The following is a 21,866-nucleotide window of genomic DNA, read 5'->3' as shown; positions in this document are numbered from 1 at the left end:
ATAGGCCCTTCTAACCTAGCATCATCAGTGCCCGTAGCATCGCATCTTATCACGCGTTTCCCCTTCTTTTCTACAACAGAAATGATTATAGATTACAATACTACGACCAAATATTTCACTCTTTATCTCTTTCTTGTTAACTGATTTTGCTATGACTGTGTAAGCTACGCACGAGTTACCCAACCTGGCAGGTCGTACGCGTCCCTAGAACATGCATATCCTTACAACACTTGGAAATCAGTCTTGACGAATCTGAAACTTAGCAAGACTCACAGACATATCGATCGGTTCTCGCATTCGTGTTTGTTAATTACTAGTAGATTAGCTAAGACTCATATAGCGTACGCAACAGGGTTGTTCTCCAGCTGAATCCAAGCTCGAGGCACGGCCCTTCCTTTCCACGTGGCTATGCGCGGCATGTAAGATCTGCCGGGGCCCAAAACATAAAAGGGGGGAAGATTCTCGAACACGTTTGGTCGGAGCGAGTCATTGATTATCCTTATATATGTCAATCTTAACGGATTGGGATTGAGATGCGTCTGTCTCAAGTGTCAGCAACCGCAAGTGGATATACTAGGAGCCGGATCGCATCCGTAGGCTAAGGATATCTTGGAGAAGGACAAGCATACGGTAGATCAACTCAAAATACGCCCGGCTCTTTACGGCCGCGTCTTCATGTCCAAGTGATATCCTCTGTTATCATTCTTGCGTCCATGGCTGTGGAATAGACTAAGGCACACCGCTCTGTATCGGGATATTTGAATGGGTGGCCTCAAACAAGGCCGAGCCCCCCACGAGGCTGAGTCCTTTGGAAAGTCGGCCGAAGAGCCTCATGATCTGAATGGCCGAGTTATCTCTTCCCTCTGTTGGACTGGGGCAGTTTGCTAAGTAAGTCCCAGCTGTCAATCAACTAAGCGATGCATGGCATGCAGCATCGCGTGTGCATCAGAGGATCGATGCAGAAAAACCAGATACGGCACTCGCCTACATGAATGTAACCCCCTTTCGAGTACATAATGCATCATTGACAAGAAATTATCCATTCAGATGATTATTGAAAGCTCACCGCTTCTCTGTTGTATGCAGCAGGCTGAAAACGAGTGTGCACATTGGGAGGGTGGGTTCGCAAATTATTGGCCTGTGTTGGTTCTGTTCCTGTCCCAACCACTTCTCTCCACAGGTCAATGATACGCAACCTGGAAAAGATACCTACTCATAAGATGACTTAGACACTGTCGAGCCAGGTGCCTGGTTAGAAAAGGCAATCTTCACACCACTACAAGTTGATGCAGATGTCAAATTGGCATCGACTTCGAGACCGCTTCTTCGGTTGTGGCAACAGACCGAGGTTTCGAGTCCTATTCTATCTCCTTGCGCCGCCTGCACTTTCTCGAGTCTCGTTCATGATAGGATCGCCGGTGTAGAAAGGCTGTGTTTGGAAATGCGGGCGTTTCGGTGCCCGGACTGTTTGATGGTGTTGAGGATGTTGTGTGTATCTTGTCTCGACAGGACGTAACTCACGCCTGTTGATCCTTAGGTATCCCCTGAAGCATTTATATAAGGCCATAAAGTCCCTTTTCATTCTCGTAACTCTCATGCTTTGAGGCATGGCTCTTTCAGGACATAGCTCTGAGTTCTCATATCTTCCAATGTTGAAGAAGTACCGCTGAACAGCATTCTACTTTTATCTTTTAATTCTATTCACCACGTTCCTTAACACACCCCAACACGGGCACTTTATCATTCAGTAAATCTCCGATATCCCCTTCGCCTCCGCCATGCCTTGCGACTCAACCCACACTGACACTATCCCTAAGGGTGACACTCTACCGTGAGATACACATACTTTATCATATCATGACTTGAGCTAATACATTAACTCCTCAGAAACACAACCGAAACGAAAATGTTAGAGCCATACATTTATGACACATCCTCTCTTCAGGATCGACTACTAATGAGGTCCATGGCTGAGGATAATAAGGCAACTGGAAATGAGGCCGGTTATTCAGGACCAAAGGACTCGAAGCTGTAAGAGACTCCAAGAAGACTCGCCCCAGTATATTGGTCCTTAAGTAACATACTACATGTTATTATGTAATATTACCTCGAGTTTTGTTCTCTAGATATATATCATAGGCAAATGGATGAATCATCGCCCTTGTTCAAATTTCTAGATAATGTGTACCAGGGGTAGCCTTGCAAGCCTCCAGGCATATTAATAGTCCAAGAACCCTGAACTTATTAACGGTGAAACCGAGCTCTGAAAGTGCATACCAAGACGGCACACTGACCTGTATACAGACCGAATGAACCAACATCGGTGTCTCGTTATGCTTGGCCCACAACATGAAGTCCAATTGTAACACTTGAAGTCAAGATTCAATGCTGTCAGCTTTTAGTCTCAGCCTGTAACATTCCGGCACAGATACCAAATCTTGAGGAATATCTGCCTTGTTCTTCGGGGTCATGAGAACCGGCTCACCGCTTACAACCACACATTTGGACCAGACCTCAGTTCTAATGAAGAGACAAGACCATGCGTCTATTTTACGTTTCATGATGTACATTGTTGCACAGATATAATTACACGTTATTCGTACCACCCCTGGCACGCCATCCTCTATCCAATTCTCAGCCCGCCATTTTCTCATTTCATTCATTGAGCCGGAGGTGTTGTTGTTGAGGGGGGTATCGAAGCATCTACAGCCGCCACCTTTGGCACACCAGCCTTCTTCTTCTTGAGAGCAGCAGCCTCTTTCCTTTGAGCAAGAATAGCACCAAGCTTCTCCAACATCTCTGTGCTGAGCTCGGGCTCTCCCTCGGCAGCACGCTTCTCGCGCTGCATCTCGTGGAACTCTTGCAGAGGAGTCTGCATAGACTTGATAGACTCCTGTTCGGCCTTCTTTGCTGCTGCCTCGGCCTCCTTCTGCTCCACATACCACTCCTCGTGGCGTGTTCGGAACTTGGAGAACTTGTTTCGCAACTCGTCGATAACGGTCTCGGGCATGGGAGGGGAGAGGAGGTTGTAGTAGAACGTTCGGTTATCAACAGTCTCACGAATGGTATCACCATCGAAAGTCTCATATTCTGGGGCCTCAACCTCGGGCCAGGGGATGACAACATTGATTCCAGGAACAATTCGATCCCACTTGTTTCCGTATTCCCATCGGTCGAAGCTCATGTTTGGGGATTTCATATTCGGGGGAATAGCCTTAAGCTCATTGATAATGACGTCTCTTGTGACTCCGGTTTCGGGGTTGGCGATAGGATAGACGAGACGAATAGAACCAATCGAGAGGGGCATGGGCTGAGAGCGACTGTCGTTTCCAAACATACCAGAAGAGATAGCCTAAGAACCATTAGTCCCTACTCAAGCCTAACCGAGGTATGGTACTTACCCGGTGATAGTTCTCCAGAGTAACATATCCTCCTTGAGTATTGATCGTCTTGATGCGATCAATCTTGCCCTTGTCCGGTCCATCCATGATAACCACACGGTCTGAAACGGCAAGGTTAAGCTGCTTCAAGCCACCAGCCCAAGCACACCTCTTAGCCAGAACCTCAGGTCTTGGCCGGTAAAGACCATAGTTGGACCAATCCGTTCGTACACCCTCCCCAAACATGCCATAGCCATTGAAGCCGAGATCCCGCTTGGGAGCAATAGGGCCCAGTGCCCAGTCTTCCTGTCTCGCCCTTCGCGCATCCTGCAGATTCTGTCGGACCTCAGAGACAGCCGCTCGCATGGCCTGTCGGTTTCGGAGCTTGTAATTGTTCTCTTCAGATTTGGCGGCTTTTTGGGCTCGTCGGCCAGCCTGGCGCTGGGCCTGGACGACCCGCTTGGCGAGCTTCTGCATGGCGGAGAATGAGCTGCGAGGATTGATCGAGGGGATTCGCAGGGTCTAGCAGCTCATTGAGCGGATTGAAGCTGTTGGCGCCGAATTGTCGCTGGGCGTTACGATAATTCGTTGTGGAGTGCGTGGTTGAGCTGGAAATTCTCTACGTCCAACGGAATTAGCCGCAGTAGTGTAGGTGCGGATAGTGGTCAAGCACTGTATCCCGCACTATGCTCATGATAGCTTCATGTTGTGTTATTATAGGGACTGTGATGTCTAGCTGCGATTATTTTTACATGACTCTCACTTCTATAGCTTACTAGAGATGAATTCCACTATCATTTATGCCATTTTTAACACAAAGGTAGACCTCTTTTGTTCAACCAAAGCAGTCTACTTCCACTCAACTGTAGATAATGATGCTTGATTAGACACACAGATCTCTGTGATTCTTCTGTGAGTACTCCACTGGTCCAGTTCTTGTGCCCTGCAAGTCTATCTCATCGCAATGCTTGTTTTTCTTTCGTCCTGCAACCTCTATCGAAACCGGTCTGGGACGAGAATCATGCAGATATGACAGAATGACTAGCTAATCCAATATCACCCCGAATAGCAACGAAGTGTTAATATATCATACATTAGTTCACATATTGATCAATCATCAAGGCTGGGGTTGCATTGCCGCTGAGAGGCCTCTGAGGATGGCCTTCAAGATCAGCACGTATTTGGCGGTCAGAATCACGAATGTGGCAGACACAATCAAATAATCCTGGCCGCAGGAAGCAAGAAAACCTAAGAGTTTAGAAGAAGACGATGCTAAAATAATTAAACCCATCAAAGAGCCACCAAAGCCGAGACTAACTTAAGGTACATTTAGGATCAAGAGCTTTAGCTTTCGTACCTCTGGACTTGATATACAAATGTACGAGTATCATGGCTGACCCTAATCGTCCGTGATACATATCCCGTCAATCAGGGTCCATGGGGCTTGAGGCAAGATAATCAGGGGAGGAGGTTGGATGAAAGTCCTACGCTTTAGGGCCAGCGTAGGACTTTGCTGCCCACTGTAAGCTCTTATTACTGGCCGTTCCATCGCCCTAGGCTTTTGGCTTTGGCACGCGGAGGCGGGATGGCACAGGGCGCATTGCATGACGGGCCAGGGGTTAGAAGCTTGTGCCAGCTTCACTTCTCTTGGATTGTCTTGTGAAGATACCTTGGGCGGTGATTGATGACGCGGAAACACATGAGAATATGTTAGCGATGGAGGTACTCCGTATAGAGGAGTCAAAGCAGGAGACAGAGAGAGCATTGCCAACTTCAAGGCAGTAATCAGCCGGAAATCGAGGTCATCAACTTCAAACGTCTATCAAAAATTTAAAATGGGTGCTAACCTCATGCCACCCACAACAGTTCGAACAGCCATGGGCGATAGCCACCAGATCCCAGCAGGAAATCACAGAAAGGTAGATTTAGGCAATCCACAAGAAGGCTTTTCAATGCTTTCCAATGAGGACAGATTCAATCACGGACCTCTAAGGCTGATGGCTGGTTGATTAGACTCATCCTCTCCAGATGATAGAAACCGAGCCACGGTTTCAGCCTCGGCGCTATGGAGCCTAAAGCGTTCCATCGTGCGTGTCTAGATGAGATGATAGTGAAGCACCAAGCAACTTAAACCCAACATCTACACCGCAGCAGGACTGTCTGATGGACCAAGGACTGTTGAGCACGTCAGCCCGATAGGAATTGTGCAGCAGATGGCTGATAGACCGGCAAAGAGCCAGAAAGAGGACCTCGCCTCTGTCACTTGTGAAGAATGACAGCATAGGTAGGTAGTTACAGTACAGCTCAAAGAAGCCATCTTTGCAATTTGTAGCAGCTCATTCTCATTGACCGTCAGTCCATCATCAATCAAACTAAACCGGCTTGACCAAACGGCCAACGCCGTTACCCTGGCCCATGATATTGTCCGTCGTCCAATGCCATCGACCAGTTCATCAAGCAGGCCGGCTCTTATCTCATCTCGTCATCATTATCACTGGCATTCTCTGTTTCAGACTCACGTAAATGGTCAACGACGCAACACAACGCAGCCATCGCATGCAAGCAGAGCAAAGCAACCAAGCAACCTGCCAAATAACAACGGGCCTCCCGCACATCTATCCATCCAATCTGTCCCGTCCTGCATCTGCCACTGAAAGTTTGGCGGAGCACTCTCGGTAAGATGGATAAACTGGGTCAGTTAATTCCCCTCCTGGGAAATAACTAAGCAGAGGGAGGCTTGTGACGCGCACTGCCCGGAATCTTTCGCACTGTGATCAGACTCCACTAATCACTCACTGAAAAGGAGACGGTGTTAGCGGTTGTTGCCACCCACCAGCCGAAGCCAGGGCTACGCCGTTGGTTGCCTCAGGATGGACCCTTTCCGCGTAATGTGACGGAGCAGAAGTACCGTTTGTGTGGGAATATCGGCCAAAGTGTACCTTGGCCAAGTGAGTGTTTCTTTTTTGAGCCCAGCCCAGTCCAGGGGAAACATTCATCATCAGAGAGCCCAGTCCGGGCCCCAGCAGCTCGCAGCCCCAGCAACAGACGGGAGGGAAACAACAAAGCTTGCTGCAGCCTTGTCCATCCCGGACTGACTGAAGATGCCCTGGATGTGATGTGATGTGATGTTCAAGAGGCTTATCTACGCGGACGGCTGTCGACACTTTCGATATGCTAGTTATAGTTCAAATAAGCACAAAGGATATATGGCAAGCTAGAGGCATATAGCATTAGCCAAGTGAATCAACCTCCAAACTTGGTTCTGATTCAAAGCCGAAACCTACCTACTTTCAGCTGTCATTGTCTGCTCTAAAGCTCTTAGATTCATAGGTACGCTATCAAAACACAGTGCGATTTGTAAACGCCTTGGTTGTCCTCAACTCAACAACCCTGCCCAACCCCCAGTATCGCCGGCACCAAGACCTCTGATACTGGCACTTGGTACTTTGATTCCAGCACTCTTGACGCGCTATTCGGAGGTACCCTCTTGTCCTTTGAACTGCCCTGGCTGCCTGCTGTCCTGTGCTTGCCCACCCACTGTTGGGTCCTCCCCAGTCCTGGCGCCCGCCCGGGCTGTCGCTCCAGTGCCTGCAGTGCAGTCGGGCCCCTAGTCCTAGCGAGAAAAAAACCAAGCCCAAGCCTATTTCACCCAAAAACCAAAGCCCCTTCTTCTTCCTCCTCGCGTCTCTTTTCTGACTGAGTCCCTCTACTACCAGTCCCAACCTGACCTAACCCAACTCATAACTCTCCTCTTTCTCTATCCATCCATCTCCCATCCCCATCGACCCGCAGCCGCCGCTCTCCGCGAAACTCACAACCTGCACCATCTCCCAAGCTCAAGCTCAAGCTCGCATTTCACGCCAGCAATCTTCGTCCATTTCTCTCAACCTTTTAACCAAAAACCACATCTAATCAATAACCATGGCTGAGATCCGCCGAAAGCTCGTCATTGTCGGCGATGGTGCTTGTGGTAAAACCTGTTTGTTGATGTGAGTTGGCCTTCTATCACGACACGACACGACTTCAAAGTCGACCTCCCGTCGCCCATCACGTTCCTATCCATCGCCACGTTGGCATCACAATGTCTCTATCAAACAGAATCCTCAAGAGCTGGACGATGTGATGGTTTTTAGCCTCTTGGACTGCCCAGCGCTTCGCATCGCTTGACGCCATCAGCTCTATCGTTACCGTGATAGACGCACATTCCCCTTGCTTCACCTCACCGTCCTCCGTCGCCGTTTTCATTACCGTCATCGCTATCATTGATCTTTACCACTTAATCAACACAATGCTAATCAATCCTCCAGTGTTTTCTCCAAGGGCACCTTCCCCGAGGTAAGAATTGACTTTCTTGCGGCGTTGCCTTTCAACCTTCGCACGCTTAGCCACGCGGCTTGATAAACAGCCTTATCATGCAACGGGCATCACCACAACAACCTCCTTGCTGACAATTCCGCCTTCAGGTCTACGTCCCCACCGTTTTCGAGAACTACGTCGCCGATGTCGAGGTCGATGGCAAGCACGTCGAGCTCGCCCTATGGGATACTGCTGGTCAGGAGGATTACGACCGTCTTCGACCCCTGTCCTACCCCGACTCCCATGTTATCCTGATCTGCTTCGCTGTTGACTCTCCTGACTCTCTCGACAACGTCCAGGAGAAGGTTTGTTCGCCCTCCAGTGCCAGATGGCTGGATGTCAGTTTCTTTGATACAACTTTGCTGACACGTGCTCTTACAGTGGATCTCTGAGGTTCTGCACTTCTGCCAAGGTCTCCCTATCATTCTCGTCGGCTGCAAGAAGGACTTGCGATACGACCAGAAGACCATCGAGGAGCTCCGAAAGACCAGCCAGAAGCCTGTCTCCCCCGAGGAGGTACGATATATTGCCCCAACAAGCGCCAAATCAAGCTCTTGAAACTTGCTTGGCCAGCTTGCTGCACGTCATCTTAAACCATGCTAACAGTTGTCGATAGGGTGAGGAGGTTCGCAAGAAAATCGCTGCCTACAAGTACCTTGAGTGCTCAGCCAAGACCAACGAGGGCGTCCGCGAGGTGTTTGAGCACGCTACTCGCGCTGCTCTGCTGTCGCGAAACACCCGTGGTAGCAAGCACAAGAAGTGCCTTGTTCTGTAAAGGGCACTATGGAAGCCCTCTAAGCGCAGTCCACACACATGTCGTGGCTTGACCCTGCGTTGTAATCCTTTGTCGTTCCAGTTCAACCTCAACTTGGCCCCGGCAGTTCGGATACGGGTTCGTGGCAGCCAAGAAGGAGAAGGCTGTCGGCATGCATCGGTTTTCTCGGAATCTGGAGTTTGATATCGTCTCGCTCATGTCTGGTCCATCGGCCTACGCGCCGACCCTTCTCGCTGGATTGATGGTTTTCTTGTCGGCAGAGCCCATGGTTTCTTGGACCTCCTGAATCTTGCAGGCGGTTACTTTTCCCGGCAGATACCTCGTCTTTTTTATTATCACCACTGGCATGCGAGCGGGACCATTGTTTTATGTATGTGCTTGTCGCGCATGGGGGAGGTGGGCCAGATGTCTTTTTTCTTGTTGGAGGGGCTGTTGAGGAGGAGGATGAGGAGTGGCTCTCGTTCCTCGCTCTCCTGCCAGGTTTGTCAGTCACTGCGGACTGACAGATGAGGAACTATCAGGGAGAGGTGTCAGGAGGCCGAGAGAGGCTCCGTGGGCAGGTCACGGCGAGAGCGTTTGTGTCTGCTTGTGTGTGGATATGGGGTCCGGCTGGGGGAACCAAGTCGGTCCAGGCCATAAATCTTTTCGTTTTTTCTCTTGAAGCCTCGAGACCGTTACTTAGACCATGGAGATGGGACATCTATTGCGTAGGGCCTGCCTGTTTAATCTCTTGATTTTTTGTATAACCTGTCTATCTGTTTTGGTGATGTTATTGTATGTACAGTATGCTCTTGCACGACGTGACCCTCACTATCTGAGTATCTAGACCTACCTAGCCTGTCTTGTTTGTATGTATCTTGTTATGCATTGACATGTCATGTTACACTGCTTATGACTGGCTGTCATTCCTCAAACCAACTTGAACCAAGATGCTTATCCGTCTTGGTATGCGTATCTTGACTGGTCTTATCAATGGCAGCCTCCTTGTCCACGTGCCAATGTCTAGTCATGTGGCCCCCATCCCATGCTAGACTCTAGACTCTTTGATCGGCGCCGAGCCTATTTTGGTTTGGGTGATACCGGTGATGTAATCCCATCAATCACTGTGGAAGTGAGGCAGTTGGTATGATCAGTTATGCGAGCGCGGCGCAGCCCAAGAGGGGCATTTCACGATGCACGCATAGGTACACGATGATATGAGGTGAATATCAGTCTTGTTCCCTCAGTATCGAGATAAAACAAATGAGCGAGCGAGCGTATCCTCTGCTTCACAATACCACCCAATGCATGCACAAATATCAACCGCCCAAGAAAAGAGTGACGCTATCGAACAGCGGCCTCATCACAGCAACCACCCAAACCCCCAACCACACTCCGTTGTATGCATCCCTGACCTAGCCTAACACCGGTATAAACAACTTCTCGTCCGTCTCATCATTTCATCGTGAATCTGTCTCTTGGTCTTTGCGGAGTTTAGACGGGGCAGTGCTAGAAGCAGTCAGCATCATGTAAGATAAGGGAGAGACGAGAGGGCAAGTATTAGACATACAGCACCACAGCTACCGCAAGTCTTGCCGGCGCCGTCGATGGCGGCGTTGCACTTGGGGCAGGTGTTGTCGTGGTAGTCAACAAGAGGCTGCATCTTGAGTGATTGATATACGAAGAGTGTGTGTTGAGGATAGAAAGAAGCGATCAAGTTTGGTTATGGAGAGATAGAGCAATGGCGAAGGGACCACAGAAAGAGGGGAAAGGCAACCTAATATATAACCAACTGTCAACCTCAAACAAACCCATTCCCGTCCTCTCTCTCTCACACGCGATTTACGTATGTTTCTCTATCCCAAAGCGGGGTTCTGTAACTGTAAGCGCAAATAGCGGGCTTCTGCTTTGTTTTACCCCCTCCTGCTATTCGTTGCGTGTGACCCCCCTCTCCTTGTGCTTGTCCTCTTTGTAGCTTCACTTTCTCTATGTGATCCACTTGCTGTGAGGTACGGCAATAGCGTGGCACACTGTATGGATGCTGACTTGTTTTTGGAGAACAGATAGTGTAAGTTATGCTGCGATATCCCGCGGAGGTTGAGAGTTGTGTTGGAGATGGGTGGGGAATGAAGGATCGTGTGAGGAACATGTCATAATAGCTTCAGCGGTGTATGAATAAGTTGCTCTTGCGATATGGATGTTGAAAATGCACAAGGTAGACAAGAAAAAGTCTCTCTGAAATGCTGCCATTGACCAGGAGTATTGGCTTTGACTTGTTAGTCAAAGCATGGTGACTACATCGCCAGACATGATAGCTTCGCCTAACTCGTAGGCAGAGAGAGATAAGAAGAACAATAAGAATACGAGTTCATCTGCCGAAGAACTGAAAACTCTATAATGATTGGAATACCGATATCACGCCATGCAACTCCTTACACTATCCAATGTACATAGAACATGGTTTTCTTTGATCTTATTTGATAAATTTGCCACCAATTCATCCGCCTTTTTTACATGATTTATATATCTCAAGCAGCGGTACTCCCTGCAGTCACGCATCCTGCTTTCATGTGTACTATCTTACACGCTTGTTGTCCCAGTAAGGGTCTATGTCTGTTGTGCTTCATCATGCTATAATGTTGTTTGAATAAAAGTGAAAAGGTAAAGGTAAAAAACGCCTGGTACTTATACACACTGCGCCGGTCCATCTTTGCCTGTGGAGTGTAAGTACATGTTCCAATGTCCAATAGTCAAGTACCCAGATCTTCACAGGGCATATGGGGGAACTCACTGTTGATCATCTTCTGCACAGCCTGGATCACACTAATGACCATGACAATCATGCCAAACACAACCACTGCACCCGCCATATATGTCCGCCAACTTCGTGTCGTCAACTTCATATAGCACAATGGAGGCAAGATGTAAGCCATGGCCACAGCACTCGTGGCTCCAACAAGCTCAAACACAGCACCGAGATCACAGGTCACCAAACTTAGCACCAGAGCTGACGCAACAAGACTTGTGCTAAAGAGGAGATGGCGATTCATGTTGAACGGCTCGTCAGGGAAGAAGTATGTCAACATCACTTCACGGCAGACAAATGCCTCCAGGGGCAAGGTGGTGAGCATGTTGAGGCCAAAGCAGAGACGTGCTATGTTGACCATGGTGTTGTCTGCTGGAAAGTTGTTGAGAACATTGCCTAACGTCTTGTCACCAAAAGTAAGGAAACCGCCTAGAGCGAGGACAAGACAGAACACCATCGATATACCAGTTGAGTAATGAGTGACTCGGGAAAAGTTATCAATGGTAGGTGTCTTGAGAGACCCGTAGATCAGGAGCGAGTTGTGATGGCAAACGAAAGCTGTATAGGTCAGCAACTCTGGCCATAAACTCAGGTTATCAGGACAGATCCTTACCGAATGAAATAACACCAATGGCCTGGAAGAAACCACCATTGAAGAGGAGGAGTGAAGGAGTAAACGAGCCCCGTTCTGACGACGGCGTCAAGATACCTTGTATAAGGATGGTGAGGACAATAACCACCATACCAACAAGCGCAAACGTGCTTGCCTTGGCCAACTACTCAAATCTCATCAGCCCAAGTTCCAGCAGAACGGTCCACGTTGTAATTTTCACCTTTGAAATATCGCGATACAGCGTAAGGGGATACGCAATGCCCATCACAAACACCGCGATCGCGACCTGTCGATTTGCCAAGAGTCCTATTACAGGCACATTCGACAAGTTTGGCCACACAGCGACCAGAACATGAGGAATCGTATCGCCAACAATGACACCATATGCGACCATTCCGCCAAACGCAAAGACCCATTGCGCAACACTGATAGCGATCAGCCCGGAGTGTCCGAAGCAATGCTCAACTGTCCCTTGGAAATGACTCGTCCCGCTGAGCTTGCTATTGATGACAATAAGACAGATCGTCCAGTCGACTACGACCGTCAAGCCTACCAGCAGTAGGATGCCTCCGACCAGTCCGGCTTGGCGCACAGCGTATGGTTGTCCAATGATGCCCGCACCTATGATAGAGTTCGCCATGTTCATGAAAGCAGATTTGAGTCCTGACTTGGGTCGATTCATCTCATGCTCAGCTTGTTCCGACGGATCCCCCATAGAGTTCGCAAGAGCAACACTCGGCGCTTCAATGTTGGTCAACAGCGGCACACGATGCGCCCGGCCCGGGCTCGTCGCCTCCTCGACATCAAAGTACGCATCATCTGAAGATCGTCTCTCACGATCCGCAAATCCGCCAAAAGCTTCTCCATTGCTAACGCCCACGATCTCCGGCGTCAAGTCGAAGCGTACGCGGCTGGGAGTCCGGGGCTGGCCATCAGTCTCGACTTTGCCTGAAGCCTTTCCTAAATCTGCGCTGGCGTTTCCACTGCTATAATCGTCGTCGCCCACGCCAAAATAGTCGTCGTCGTAATCGTGCCCGCGTTCTAGGAGGCCGCGGTCTTCGCCGTGCGGGTTCGGGGGGCCATCGTTCCTGGCGTGCGTCATTGTCGAAGGGGAGTAGCAAGTTGGTATTGCGTGTACATTTTCCCCTGGAAGAGTAAAGGATTATGTTCGATTCGCTCGCGTATATGCCAAAAGGAAGAAATAATCAAATAATTAGTGTAAAAGATTGACGGCGAAGCAAAAGGATACAAAGTCGAATGGTTGTAAGTTGTAAGTGGAAAGGTCCTATTCCAAGGATAGGTCGGTTGGTTGTCTGTCCTTCCCCCAGATAAGCATGGATAGCAAACATTAGCGTCATTGGCAGCATGATAGGCGCTGGGATTGGCGTAATGCCCCTTGTGAAATCGCTGGAATCGACCACTAACTGTGTCTAGGCTTATGCAGGGGCGGGCACGGGTCATTCCAAGAGTATTTGAAGAGGTGTTTAATAAAGGGTGAGGCTTCTATTGAGACGGTTTGTTCGTTATTCGAGGAGCAATGGAACGGTTATATTACAGAGTATCTTTATTTGAGGTATAACGCCATCTCGCCGTTGTTGATCGTGCCTCAAACCTACCTGACTCCAAGACCCTGGGGATTCCAGGTACTCAAAAATAGGGGTCCAATTTATACTCTCCTTTTCAACGGTTGTATTCGAGGGGCGTTCACCAAAACCTTACAAACTGTCGTCCGAGGATGGGCCATAATTGTCCATTTAAGCATACTCTGATCTACACCAATCTGCTGGTTCACATAAGAACCACTAGAGAGCAATTCAGTCCATCCGATGTTGGTTTCTATTGATGGTGATGGTCTATGTCTACCAAAAAAAAATACTTGTAGCATGGCTTCATCTGCCATCTGTAGGAACCCGTCATGTTCTCCTCTGTTCGATCGGGTATCATTGTAGCTCGAACCACATCTTGTCATCCCATGCTTTGATCTCTCTGTCCTCGTATTCCTAACACGATGTCTTCGTGTTCTATGCAGCTCTCACGATATGTATACGCGTTTCTCTGCGCTTCTAGCGATTGTATCTGGGTATTAAAAAGAATGTAGTGCCGCTCATCTGGCTATTTCTATGCCAGGAGGGCGAAAAATGGTACTATACAGAAAATGAATGTGAAGCGGGATTGTGATAGTGGCCCTGAAGGTGCTGATGAGTCTTTTGTTTCGGTAGGTTCGCTTGAATCAGCAGTGGCTGTGCCAGATGAGACAGATTCTTTACCAAGACCCATGTCTGGCACTGCAGTTGCCTTTGATCCGGAGGTGGTTGTGATGCCAGTCTCTTCGGTGTCGTCAGACGTTGTGGTCGCTTCACTGGTGGTGGTCATGGTCTTTGTTGAAGAGCTGCTGTCTTCACTGTCGGTGCTTGAGCCATCCGTAATAGCGTTGGTAGCAAAGCCTGTTCTCATTAGCACAAGATTTTTCTTACTTAACATATCAACTTACCAATTCGGCGCTCGTCCGCATCAAAAACGGCATAGACGTTCTTGATAAAGGTGTCGCCCAAGAGCCATGCTCCCTTCACAACCTCGAAACCGTAGACATTGCTGGTGCATTTGCCATCCTTGTTAGGAGGAGAAACCCAGTCCTTTGGGGAGATGACATAGTCGACTCCAGAGAAAGTCACGGTCAAGTTGCCGTTGCTGTCGCAAGGAACAGTATATGTGGTGCCATCGTTGCTCTGGGCTCCATCGATAAGAGCATGGAGCTTCTTAACGTTGTCCGGTGATCCAAACATGAAAGATGTTCCCGTGTCGATGAAGCTGCGGATGCCACCGATATCTGCCTTCTTGCCGTTGTAGCCCATGTCGTCGATCTCAATAGCCCAGTCATTGTCTTCGCCGATAGAAGTATACGTGATCTTGCCGGAATACTTGTCGGGATTCGGTGAGCCAAAGCTGATTTCTCCTTCGTTTGTACCGTCAGCTGCACGGTTCAGAGCAACGCAGAACATGTTCTTTTCGACTTCCTTAGACTTGGCCAGGGCATTGAGAAAGTTGCTGTCGGATCCTTTGTTAATGGCGAGACCAAGAATGCCGTCAAAAGCGAATTCGATGAACTGGTCCGAGGTCGTATGCGTCAATCCGAACTGATAATTGATGCTCATGCCAGCCACGGTGATTGTGTCGGTTGCCCAGGTACCAGAGACCTTTCCAGAGCCATATGCAATGTTGAAGTCGGATTTTGATACTTCGAGTGAGTCCGAATCGCCTTCGCCGAATGTATTGTGCATCTGACACGCTTTGCTGGAACAAGAAGTGCCCATAACCCAACTCGATCCAGCGCCAGTGTCGATAAGCATGTACATCGTCTTCTTTTTCGATCCAACCTCGACCTCGATGAAGTATGAATAGTCAGTTCCGTCCTGGTCAACACCCTGAGTGTGCTTCTTTGTCGATTCTGTGGCCTCCATGACATCGTATTTGTTATCACGCTTGAGCAGCGTACTGGTGTCAGGGATGCCTCCTCCAGCATATTTGGCGATCAATCGTGCTGCTTCGTGAGCTGCTCTCTCAGTTATCGGTTGGCTAGACTGTAATTGAACGGTCAATGGAATGAGACTGTCAAGCACTTCTCCAGAAACAAACCTGAGGTGATCTTTGCTTGATATCCATACGTACACCACCACCATTGCCCACACTCTTGGGACTTCGAGCCATACGCCTTTGTCCTACATCGACACGCCAGCTCGGACTATAAGGGAAGAAGGCATGAGCAGATGAGGCCAGGGCCAATTGCGCCAATAGAGATCCTGGGCGCATATTGAAGCTATACTGAGTCAATTCAACCAAACCTCCCTGGCGAGTACAGAAGAATATGCACTTGGAGGTGGTTGATATAACCTGGATTGACTTGTATTGAACAAAAATGGAGTGAGACCAGAGCCAAAGCTAATTGGAAGCGCTTGTCTCAAACGCGTCCGGACAGGAAGACAGAAACGAGGCGAGGCCTCTTGAGCCAGAGTTGGCGAGATGTATTAAAGGATTAGAATTACGAGCCCAGCATTGGAAACAAAACGGCACAGCAAAGATGCCGACTGATGACCAGAACCTGATGCAAGTTGGACAAGCGAAGATGCAACAAACACAAGCCAGACACAATGGAAGTGGCTTGGTTACAGTGAGACCAATTCGAGTCTCTCTCTCTCTCGCTCTCTTTTTCTGGAACAGGGCGTTGAGGTTTCTCGGAAGTCGGAGTACTCGGCTTGAGGTCCTGGATCGAGACTCGGAGAGACAGAGACAAAGAGAGAGGAACAACAAAGAAAGGTGCAAATACAAATACGAGAAATGGAAACAAACAGAAAAAGGAACAAAGCTGAGAGAGAGGTCGGAGGAGGAGAGGGAATTATTACGAATTAAGGTAAGGTAGAGTATAGCATAGAAAAAAGAGGTCGAGAGAGGTCGAGGTGAGTGAGTGGAGTTCGGAGGGATAGAGAATGACGGGAAGAGGTGGGTAGGTGGGTTAGGCTGGTCTTGGTATGGGGAGATAGCTGCCCACTGCACAGCTAGCACTAAGCACAGCACCCAGATACAGGGGATAGAAAGTGACCTAAAGATGCTGTACCTGCTGAAGATGTCGTCCCAAAGAGGCAGGCGAGCGGAAGGGATAAGAGTTGTCAGAAGAGACACATCATATTGCTATCACATCCATCATAGCATGATACTGGCGTTATGTTCACGATACGAACTTCAGTCTTTCAGTCTTTCAGTCTTTGGCCAAAGTTCTCGCTCTCATCTCTCACAACTTGGCTTGATTCTAGATCCAAAGCCAAGCTAAGTAGACCACATTGATTGGACATTAGTTATCTTGGCTCGACGATCAGCAAGGTCCAGTACTTGTAGATCAGGTATCTCATCATCTCACGGACTGAATCAACCGTCAAACACGACAGGACCTGAAAACAACAAAAAGAAACGCCGCCCGTAAACGTTCTCCACAGTCCACACATGCCATGCCAGCCAGGTTGAGTCGACGTGATCAGAGTGCATCTCTGATCATCACTGGACACCCACGCAACGTTCATCTGTAAGGTTCAGGGGTCGTCAGCCTCTGAATGGCCCGTTACTCTTAGCCGCTTGTTTATTGCGGTGGACTCGAGCTGTGGAGATTACTCAACCCTGCCTGCTTGTGCCCCATGCTACCTCGATATCGGCCGAAAATACATATGCTTGTCCTCTTCTTGCCTGGTACTACTTCATCATCTCGTATACCAAATACGTACCCAAAAGATAGCGACGTTGCCTGAGAATTGAATGCAGAGTGCTGCTTTGGTTCACTGAGAAACTCCCCGAGACAGCGTCTAACGCCGAGTCTCTGTGCCCCTGAGACGGATAAGTTAACGTGCAGCACTCCAGCTGATGCTTTGGGTTAGACTTCTCACTCCAAGATCTGCACAAAGTGGCACACACACAAGATGTGCTGCAACGCAACGTGGAGCAAGCGGCAAAAGGAAAAAAAACAAGCTTCAGCCGGATTGATTCAGGCGTTTCCAACTGTCAATGGTGAAAACGAAACACGCGTTCTGTGGAAACCAGGAGCAAATATTGTGGTTCCCTTGCCTGAAGCTGATATTCAAAGTATTGGCTATGGCGTATGAAGAACAAAGCCTGGCTGAGGAATTGAATCCCAGCAGCCATTCGATTTTTTGAAGTCTTGGCCATATCTAACCTTATCATAACGTCAAATCTCAGAGTTTCGTCAACCAGACCGTTACAGCCATGTAACCAAATTCCAATTCCGTACTGATATCATTGGCCAAGAAGTTTAAAGCTTGATGCCCTGGCGTCAAGCTGACACCAAAGTCCCCTTGGACTTGCCTCTCTTGACTCGACATCATTGGATCACCAAGTTCAAGTTGTTGTTTTCTCAATTGACTTGCAGTAGCGGTTGTCTCCTTACCTTAACGCGTCAAACAACGGCGCCACTCTACTGGTCAGGTCAGCGTCAGCTCTACGTGGAACTTCCCCTGACTACTCCGTATTGTGAGCCTCAAAACGCTCAGCTCGCTCCAGTTTTCTTCTAGATTCTTTTGGTCATTGTCAGGCGCTTCTTGTGCAGATTACGCGGCGGTAAAGTTAGCACTTTGACGCTTGACCAGTGTTTAGATTGATCACAATGCACAGTATCTCAATTTATTAGTTCATTGAGTTGGTACTCCAAGTATCACGAGTCTGTCGAGGCCGGATTATCGGCCGCCTGGCTTCTTCTCCACGTGTGTACAGTCCGCAGGGGTTACAAATGTTATTACAGGTACTTAGATTAGTCATTCTCAGTGGCCAATCTATGCTAATCACTCCAGTATTATCTCCATCTATATATAAGAATAATTACCTCTTATTGGTCTTCTTTAATTCCGTTGTGGCAAAAATACCTATTTAAATCGCGGAAATGCACATTTGTAACCCCTGCGGACTGTATGGGTTCTCGGAGACGTTCCTATCCCTGTTGCCCTGTATTCACATGAAAACATCAACATTGAGGTGCTATTGACTCGGTTTCAGGCTGCATCCTTCTTGAGTAATGGCAATGCAGAAACATATCGTGTTCTCAAACCCATTTACGTGAAATTTGTTTCCTGTTGAATGTTTGTTCTCTGAGCTCACCGGCTCACGCATGACAGCGAAGCTCACACCTGACACGAGCATGTCCAAGCTCCCGTCGTCGTGCAAAAACAGCCATGATTCTGAGTTGTAAATAAGCTGAGGATAACATTATCCTCCGTTATTAGATCTTACTCTCGAGCCAAATTGGACAAATGTATCATTCCAATGACAAGGACATGCACACTCTACGTTACAATCTACAATGTAACATCTCCATTGATTTCCGTCCTGCTCACATTGGTGCCAAGGTCTCATTAGTAGCCATGCAATTTCACTAAGATTCCAATATAGATTCAATGGATCGTTTCCCGCTGCACGCACTTCAATGACTTCATCGCTAATTCAGAATGTCCAAACACAATTGGATAGCTTCATGGTCTAGGAAGTCCCTTGTCAACTGACCCCGTTGATGAAACAACCGCACGGCGCCGTCAATGCCTCTCGGAATTTTAATCTCGACCCCGGCAGCACTATCTACTCGGATCGTGTCGATCAGGGTAGACCTCAATTTGAATTCATATTGCAGCTTTTAACCATACATATATTCAGCTGTGATAGGTCACTAGCCGCCGGCCTCTCAGGGTTTGATATTTCAACGTCAAGGAGACGGCAGATCTTCATTTAGATAAGGATCGTGAGTTCGCGACAAGATAATCGTTATTCAGCGTCTGTGCTCCAGTTGAGACCGTATTGTTTCTATTTCCAACATCTATTCCCATGTTTCATGGTCGCATACCCGAAAGACACCCGTGAGGCAACCCATGAGCGAGTTTCGGTTTCAGCCCCGGCCCTCAAGTCCAGTTCCTTGCGAACACGATCATTGACTAACCATGAGCCACTGCTCTGCTCTTTCAAGCGTCGTCTTCTCAATACTGTCCTCAGTTGCGGTCTCCCAGAGTGTCTTTCGCAGGCTTTCAAACTCCTCCTTGTCATAGTTTGTGACTCCCCGAGCAGTCACAAGCCGAAGGAAGTACCACACCGATTCATTCCGCCACTTGAACGAGGCTGCGAGTTTCAATGTCTCGCGAAACACAGGCGATGTTTCGGCAGGTTGCTTGTCTACCAGGAACAGAAGAAATTGCCAGCCAGATATGTCATTGTGATGTGCAAAGCACCACTTTTGCGTAGCGATGATCATGCGTGATATCTTCTCCTGTGAGCTTGATGATGGCAGGACAAAGGTGTTGACCAGATATCTAGCGTGACACCATGCATAGTAATTCCGTGGATGTCTTTCTCCAGATATCATGATTGTTCTTATGAGGCCATCCTCGGCTGTAACCTCGATATTGTGACGACGATATTGCTCCATTAGCCATCGGCGATGGTTCCATAGTGTTGGTGACTTTGTGTGTCGATGAAGCCGGCTGGTCAGTAAACTATCAGTCAGGTGTTTCTCGACGTAAAGTTTGTCTTGCAGATCTTCTTCTCTCCATTTGTCTCTGATAAGCCGTTTTCTCGTGTTGGCAGCTGTCAGATGCTCCGGATCCATCAACAGAATAACAGCAGTTGACCTCGAGACATCTTCTACCGATACCCATTGGCTATCGGCCTGGAACTGTTTAAGAAGCTTCTGCGCCACTATAAAAGCCTGCACGAGGCGTAATTTTGGTATGGCCACTGCATTCTCGTCTCGCAAGACTGATGTATGGGCATCCAGGATGTGGCTTTTACCCAATAACTCGATCTCTAGAAGCTCATTTGAAGGTTCGATAAGAACATTTGAGATCTCAAGAAATATCGAATGATGATCTCCATGTTTGAGAGATTCCTTGAGACTCTTGTCGAGTGCTCGTGACATTGGAAGGATCAAAGGAAGCAGGTAGGTGAAGAGTATAGGGTAAGTTTGAGACAACCAACGTGGTGTGGAGGGGTTCAATGGAGCTCCTTGCAAGTGTCGGGGCTAGATGACATGGCTTGACCACGTTTAACAAACCACCAAAACCAACATCACCATCAACTTCACGAGCTTGAACTCAAACCGGTACAGGGCCGAATACACGGTGTATACGCTCGAATCATATCATCTGTCGCTGCTGATACACTTCGACCCCCAAGATGGCCTCCCTTATGCTCAGCATCTTCGTTGTCGAAGTTGTCGTTAACCTCGTCAATACCATTGGAGCCGCCGCAATCAACAATTTGGTACGCTACTCAACCCAGATCGTGTCATCTAGCTCAGCTACTAACTAAAAAAAGCTCTGGACAATAATCAACTTCCTCCCCGTATCAACAGCAAAGGCTGCAGGCGAGCAACGCAAGCTCCAGGCCGATTACCTCAAGGTCCGACGAGATCTGAACTCCACGAGTAGTCAGGATGAATTTGCCAAGTGGGCAAAGCTCCGTCGTCAGCACGACAAGCTCCTCGAGCAGCTAGAGAAGACCAGTACGTCACATCTATTATAGAGATTCAGGGGAATCAAGAGGTAGCTGACAAATGACTACTACAGAGAAAACCAACGAGGCAGCTCGATCAAACTTTGACAAGATCCTCACCGTTCTCCGAGTCGTCGTTACACGCGCGCCGCAATACTTCCTGCCCTTCTGGTACGCCACAGAGCCCATGTTCTGGCTTCCTTACGGCTGGTTCCCATACTGGGCAGAATGGATTCTGTCTTTCCCTCGCGCCCCCATCGGAAGTGTCAGCATCGCTTCGTGGCAGTTGGCATGCACAGGAGTTATCGCGCTTTTCAGCGACTTGATCGTGGGTATCGCTGGTCTGCTCCTCAACGCGAAGCAGGCCAAGGAAGCACCCGTCGCAGCCGAGAAGGTCGCCGCGGAGGAGAAGAAGAAGTCATAAGCAAACGGCTGTGATAGATATAGCTAGTTCGCGCACATAGTAAAAATATGCATATCTACAAGCAAAGCTTGACTACGATTGGAGATGTATCTCTTAGATAAATTTGACGCAAAGTTCCTCATTGCCGAAGCTGAGACTTTGTAACACGACAGAGAATAACCCTTGGCAGGGTATTTGGGGCTTGATCTAGGCAACATATTGACTCTAGCGACCACAGAGAGATCGCCAAAGCTTCGAAAGTGCCAATGGGAACATAATGATACACGAATGCACGGGGGGAGCGGGAGGCAGTGAATAACGGCGCAAGAGCCATATTATTGCGCTACTGAGCTATGGTGAGTATTGCGAGGGGTGTGATTGTGAACGAAAAGGCGAAGAAAAGGATTTGTTTGTGGTGAATGATTGAGGTGAAGAGAGAAAGAAGTTTGTTGAAGAGAAGAAAAATCCGAGGTTTTACGTTGAAAAGAGAGGTCGGCTCCACCAAAAGTTTAAGCCCCCACATTGGCCGA

The 21,866-nt window shown here is 48.5% G+C and overlaps 6 protein-coding genes across 6 annotated transcripts; 2 read left to right on the top strand and 4 right to left on the bottom strand.

Moving 5' to 3' along the window:
• Window positions 1-2,659: 2,659 nt before the first annotated feature.
• Window positions 2,660-3,857, bottom strand: J7337_011869 (uncharacterized protein; the record flags this gene model as incomplete). The annotated part of the gene is made up of 2 exons (XM_044829403.1): window positions 2,660-3,352; window positions 3,402-3,857. 2 exons carry the CDS (start codon window positions 3,855-3,857, stop codon window positions 2,660-2,662), a joined length of 1,149 nt encoding a protein of 382 aa, XP_044676078.1.
• Window positions 3,858-7,301: 3,444 nt separating this feature from the next.
• J7337_011868 (uncharacterized protein) lies at window positions 7,302-8,511 on the top strand (the record flags this gene model as incomplete). Its single annotated transcript, XM_044829402.1, has 5 exons — window positions 7,302-7,369; window positions 7,688-7,715; window positions 7,844-8,041; window positions 8,118-8,252; window positions 8,353-8,511. 5 exons carry the CDS (start codon window positions 7,302-7,304, stop codon window positions 8,509-8,511), a joined length of 588 nt encoding a protein of 195 aa, XP_044676077.1.
• A 2,729-nt stretch (window positions 8,512-11,240) lies between these two features.
• On the bottom strand, window positions 11,241-13,011 carry J7337_011867 (uncharacterized protein; the record flags this gene model as incomplete). The annotated part of the gene is made up of 3 exons (XM_044829401.1): window positions 11,241-11,854; window positions 11,910-12,072; window positions 12,130-13,011. The coding sequence occupies 3 exons, from the start codon at window positions 13,009-13,011 to the stop codon at window positions 11,241-11,243; spliced, it is 1,659 nt and encodes a 552-aa protein (XP_044676076.1).
• A 1,016-nt stretch (window positions 13,012-14,027) lies between these two features.
• J7337_011866 (uncharacterized protein) lies at window positions 14,028-15,716 on the bottom strand (the record flags this gene model as incomplete). The annotated part of the gene is made up of 3 exons (XM_044829400.1): window positions 14,028-14,353; window positions 14,401-15,487; window positions 15,543-15,716. The coding sequence occupies 3 exons, from the start codon at window positions 15,714-15,716 to the stop codon at window positions 14,028-14,030; spliced, it is 1,587 nt and encodes a 528-aa protein (XP_044676075.1).
• A 3,658-nt stretch (window positions 15,717-19,374) lies between these two features.
• On the bottom strand, window positions 19,375-20,358 carry J7337_011865 (uncharacterized protein; the record flags this gene model as incomplete). Its single annotated transcript, XM_044829399.1, has 1 exon — window positions 19,375-20,358. One exon carries the CDS (start codon window positions 20,356-20,358, stop codon window positions 19,375-19,377), a length of 984 nt encoding a protein of 327 aa, XP_044676074.1.
• A 257-nt stretch (window positions 20,359-20,615) lies between these two features.
• Window positions 20,616-21,357, top strand: GET1 (GET complex subunit get1; the record flags this gene model as incomplete). The annotated part of the gene is made up of 3 exons (XM_044829398.1): window positions 20,616-20,702; window positions 20,757-20,943; window positions 21,008-21,357. The coding sequence occupies 3 exons, from the start codon at window positions 20,616-20,618 to the stop codon at window positions 21,355-21,357; spliced, it is 624 nt and encodes a 207-aa protein (XP_044676073.1).
• Window positions 21,358-21,866: the final 509 nt, after the last annotated feature.

The sequence above is a fragment of the Fusarium musae genome, chromosome 9 (assembly GCF_019915245.1).
Source record: "Fusarium musae strain F31 chromosome 9, whole genome shotgun sequence".
Classification (NCBI taxonomy): Eukaryota; Fungi; Ascomycota; class Sordariomycetes; order Hypocreales; family Nectriaceae; genus Fusarium; species Fusarium musae.
This window is presented reverse-complemented; position numbering and strand designations above follow the sequence as displayed.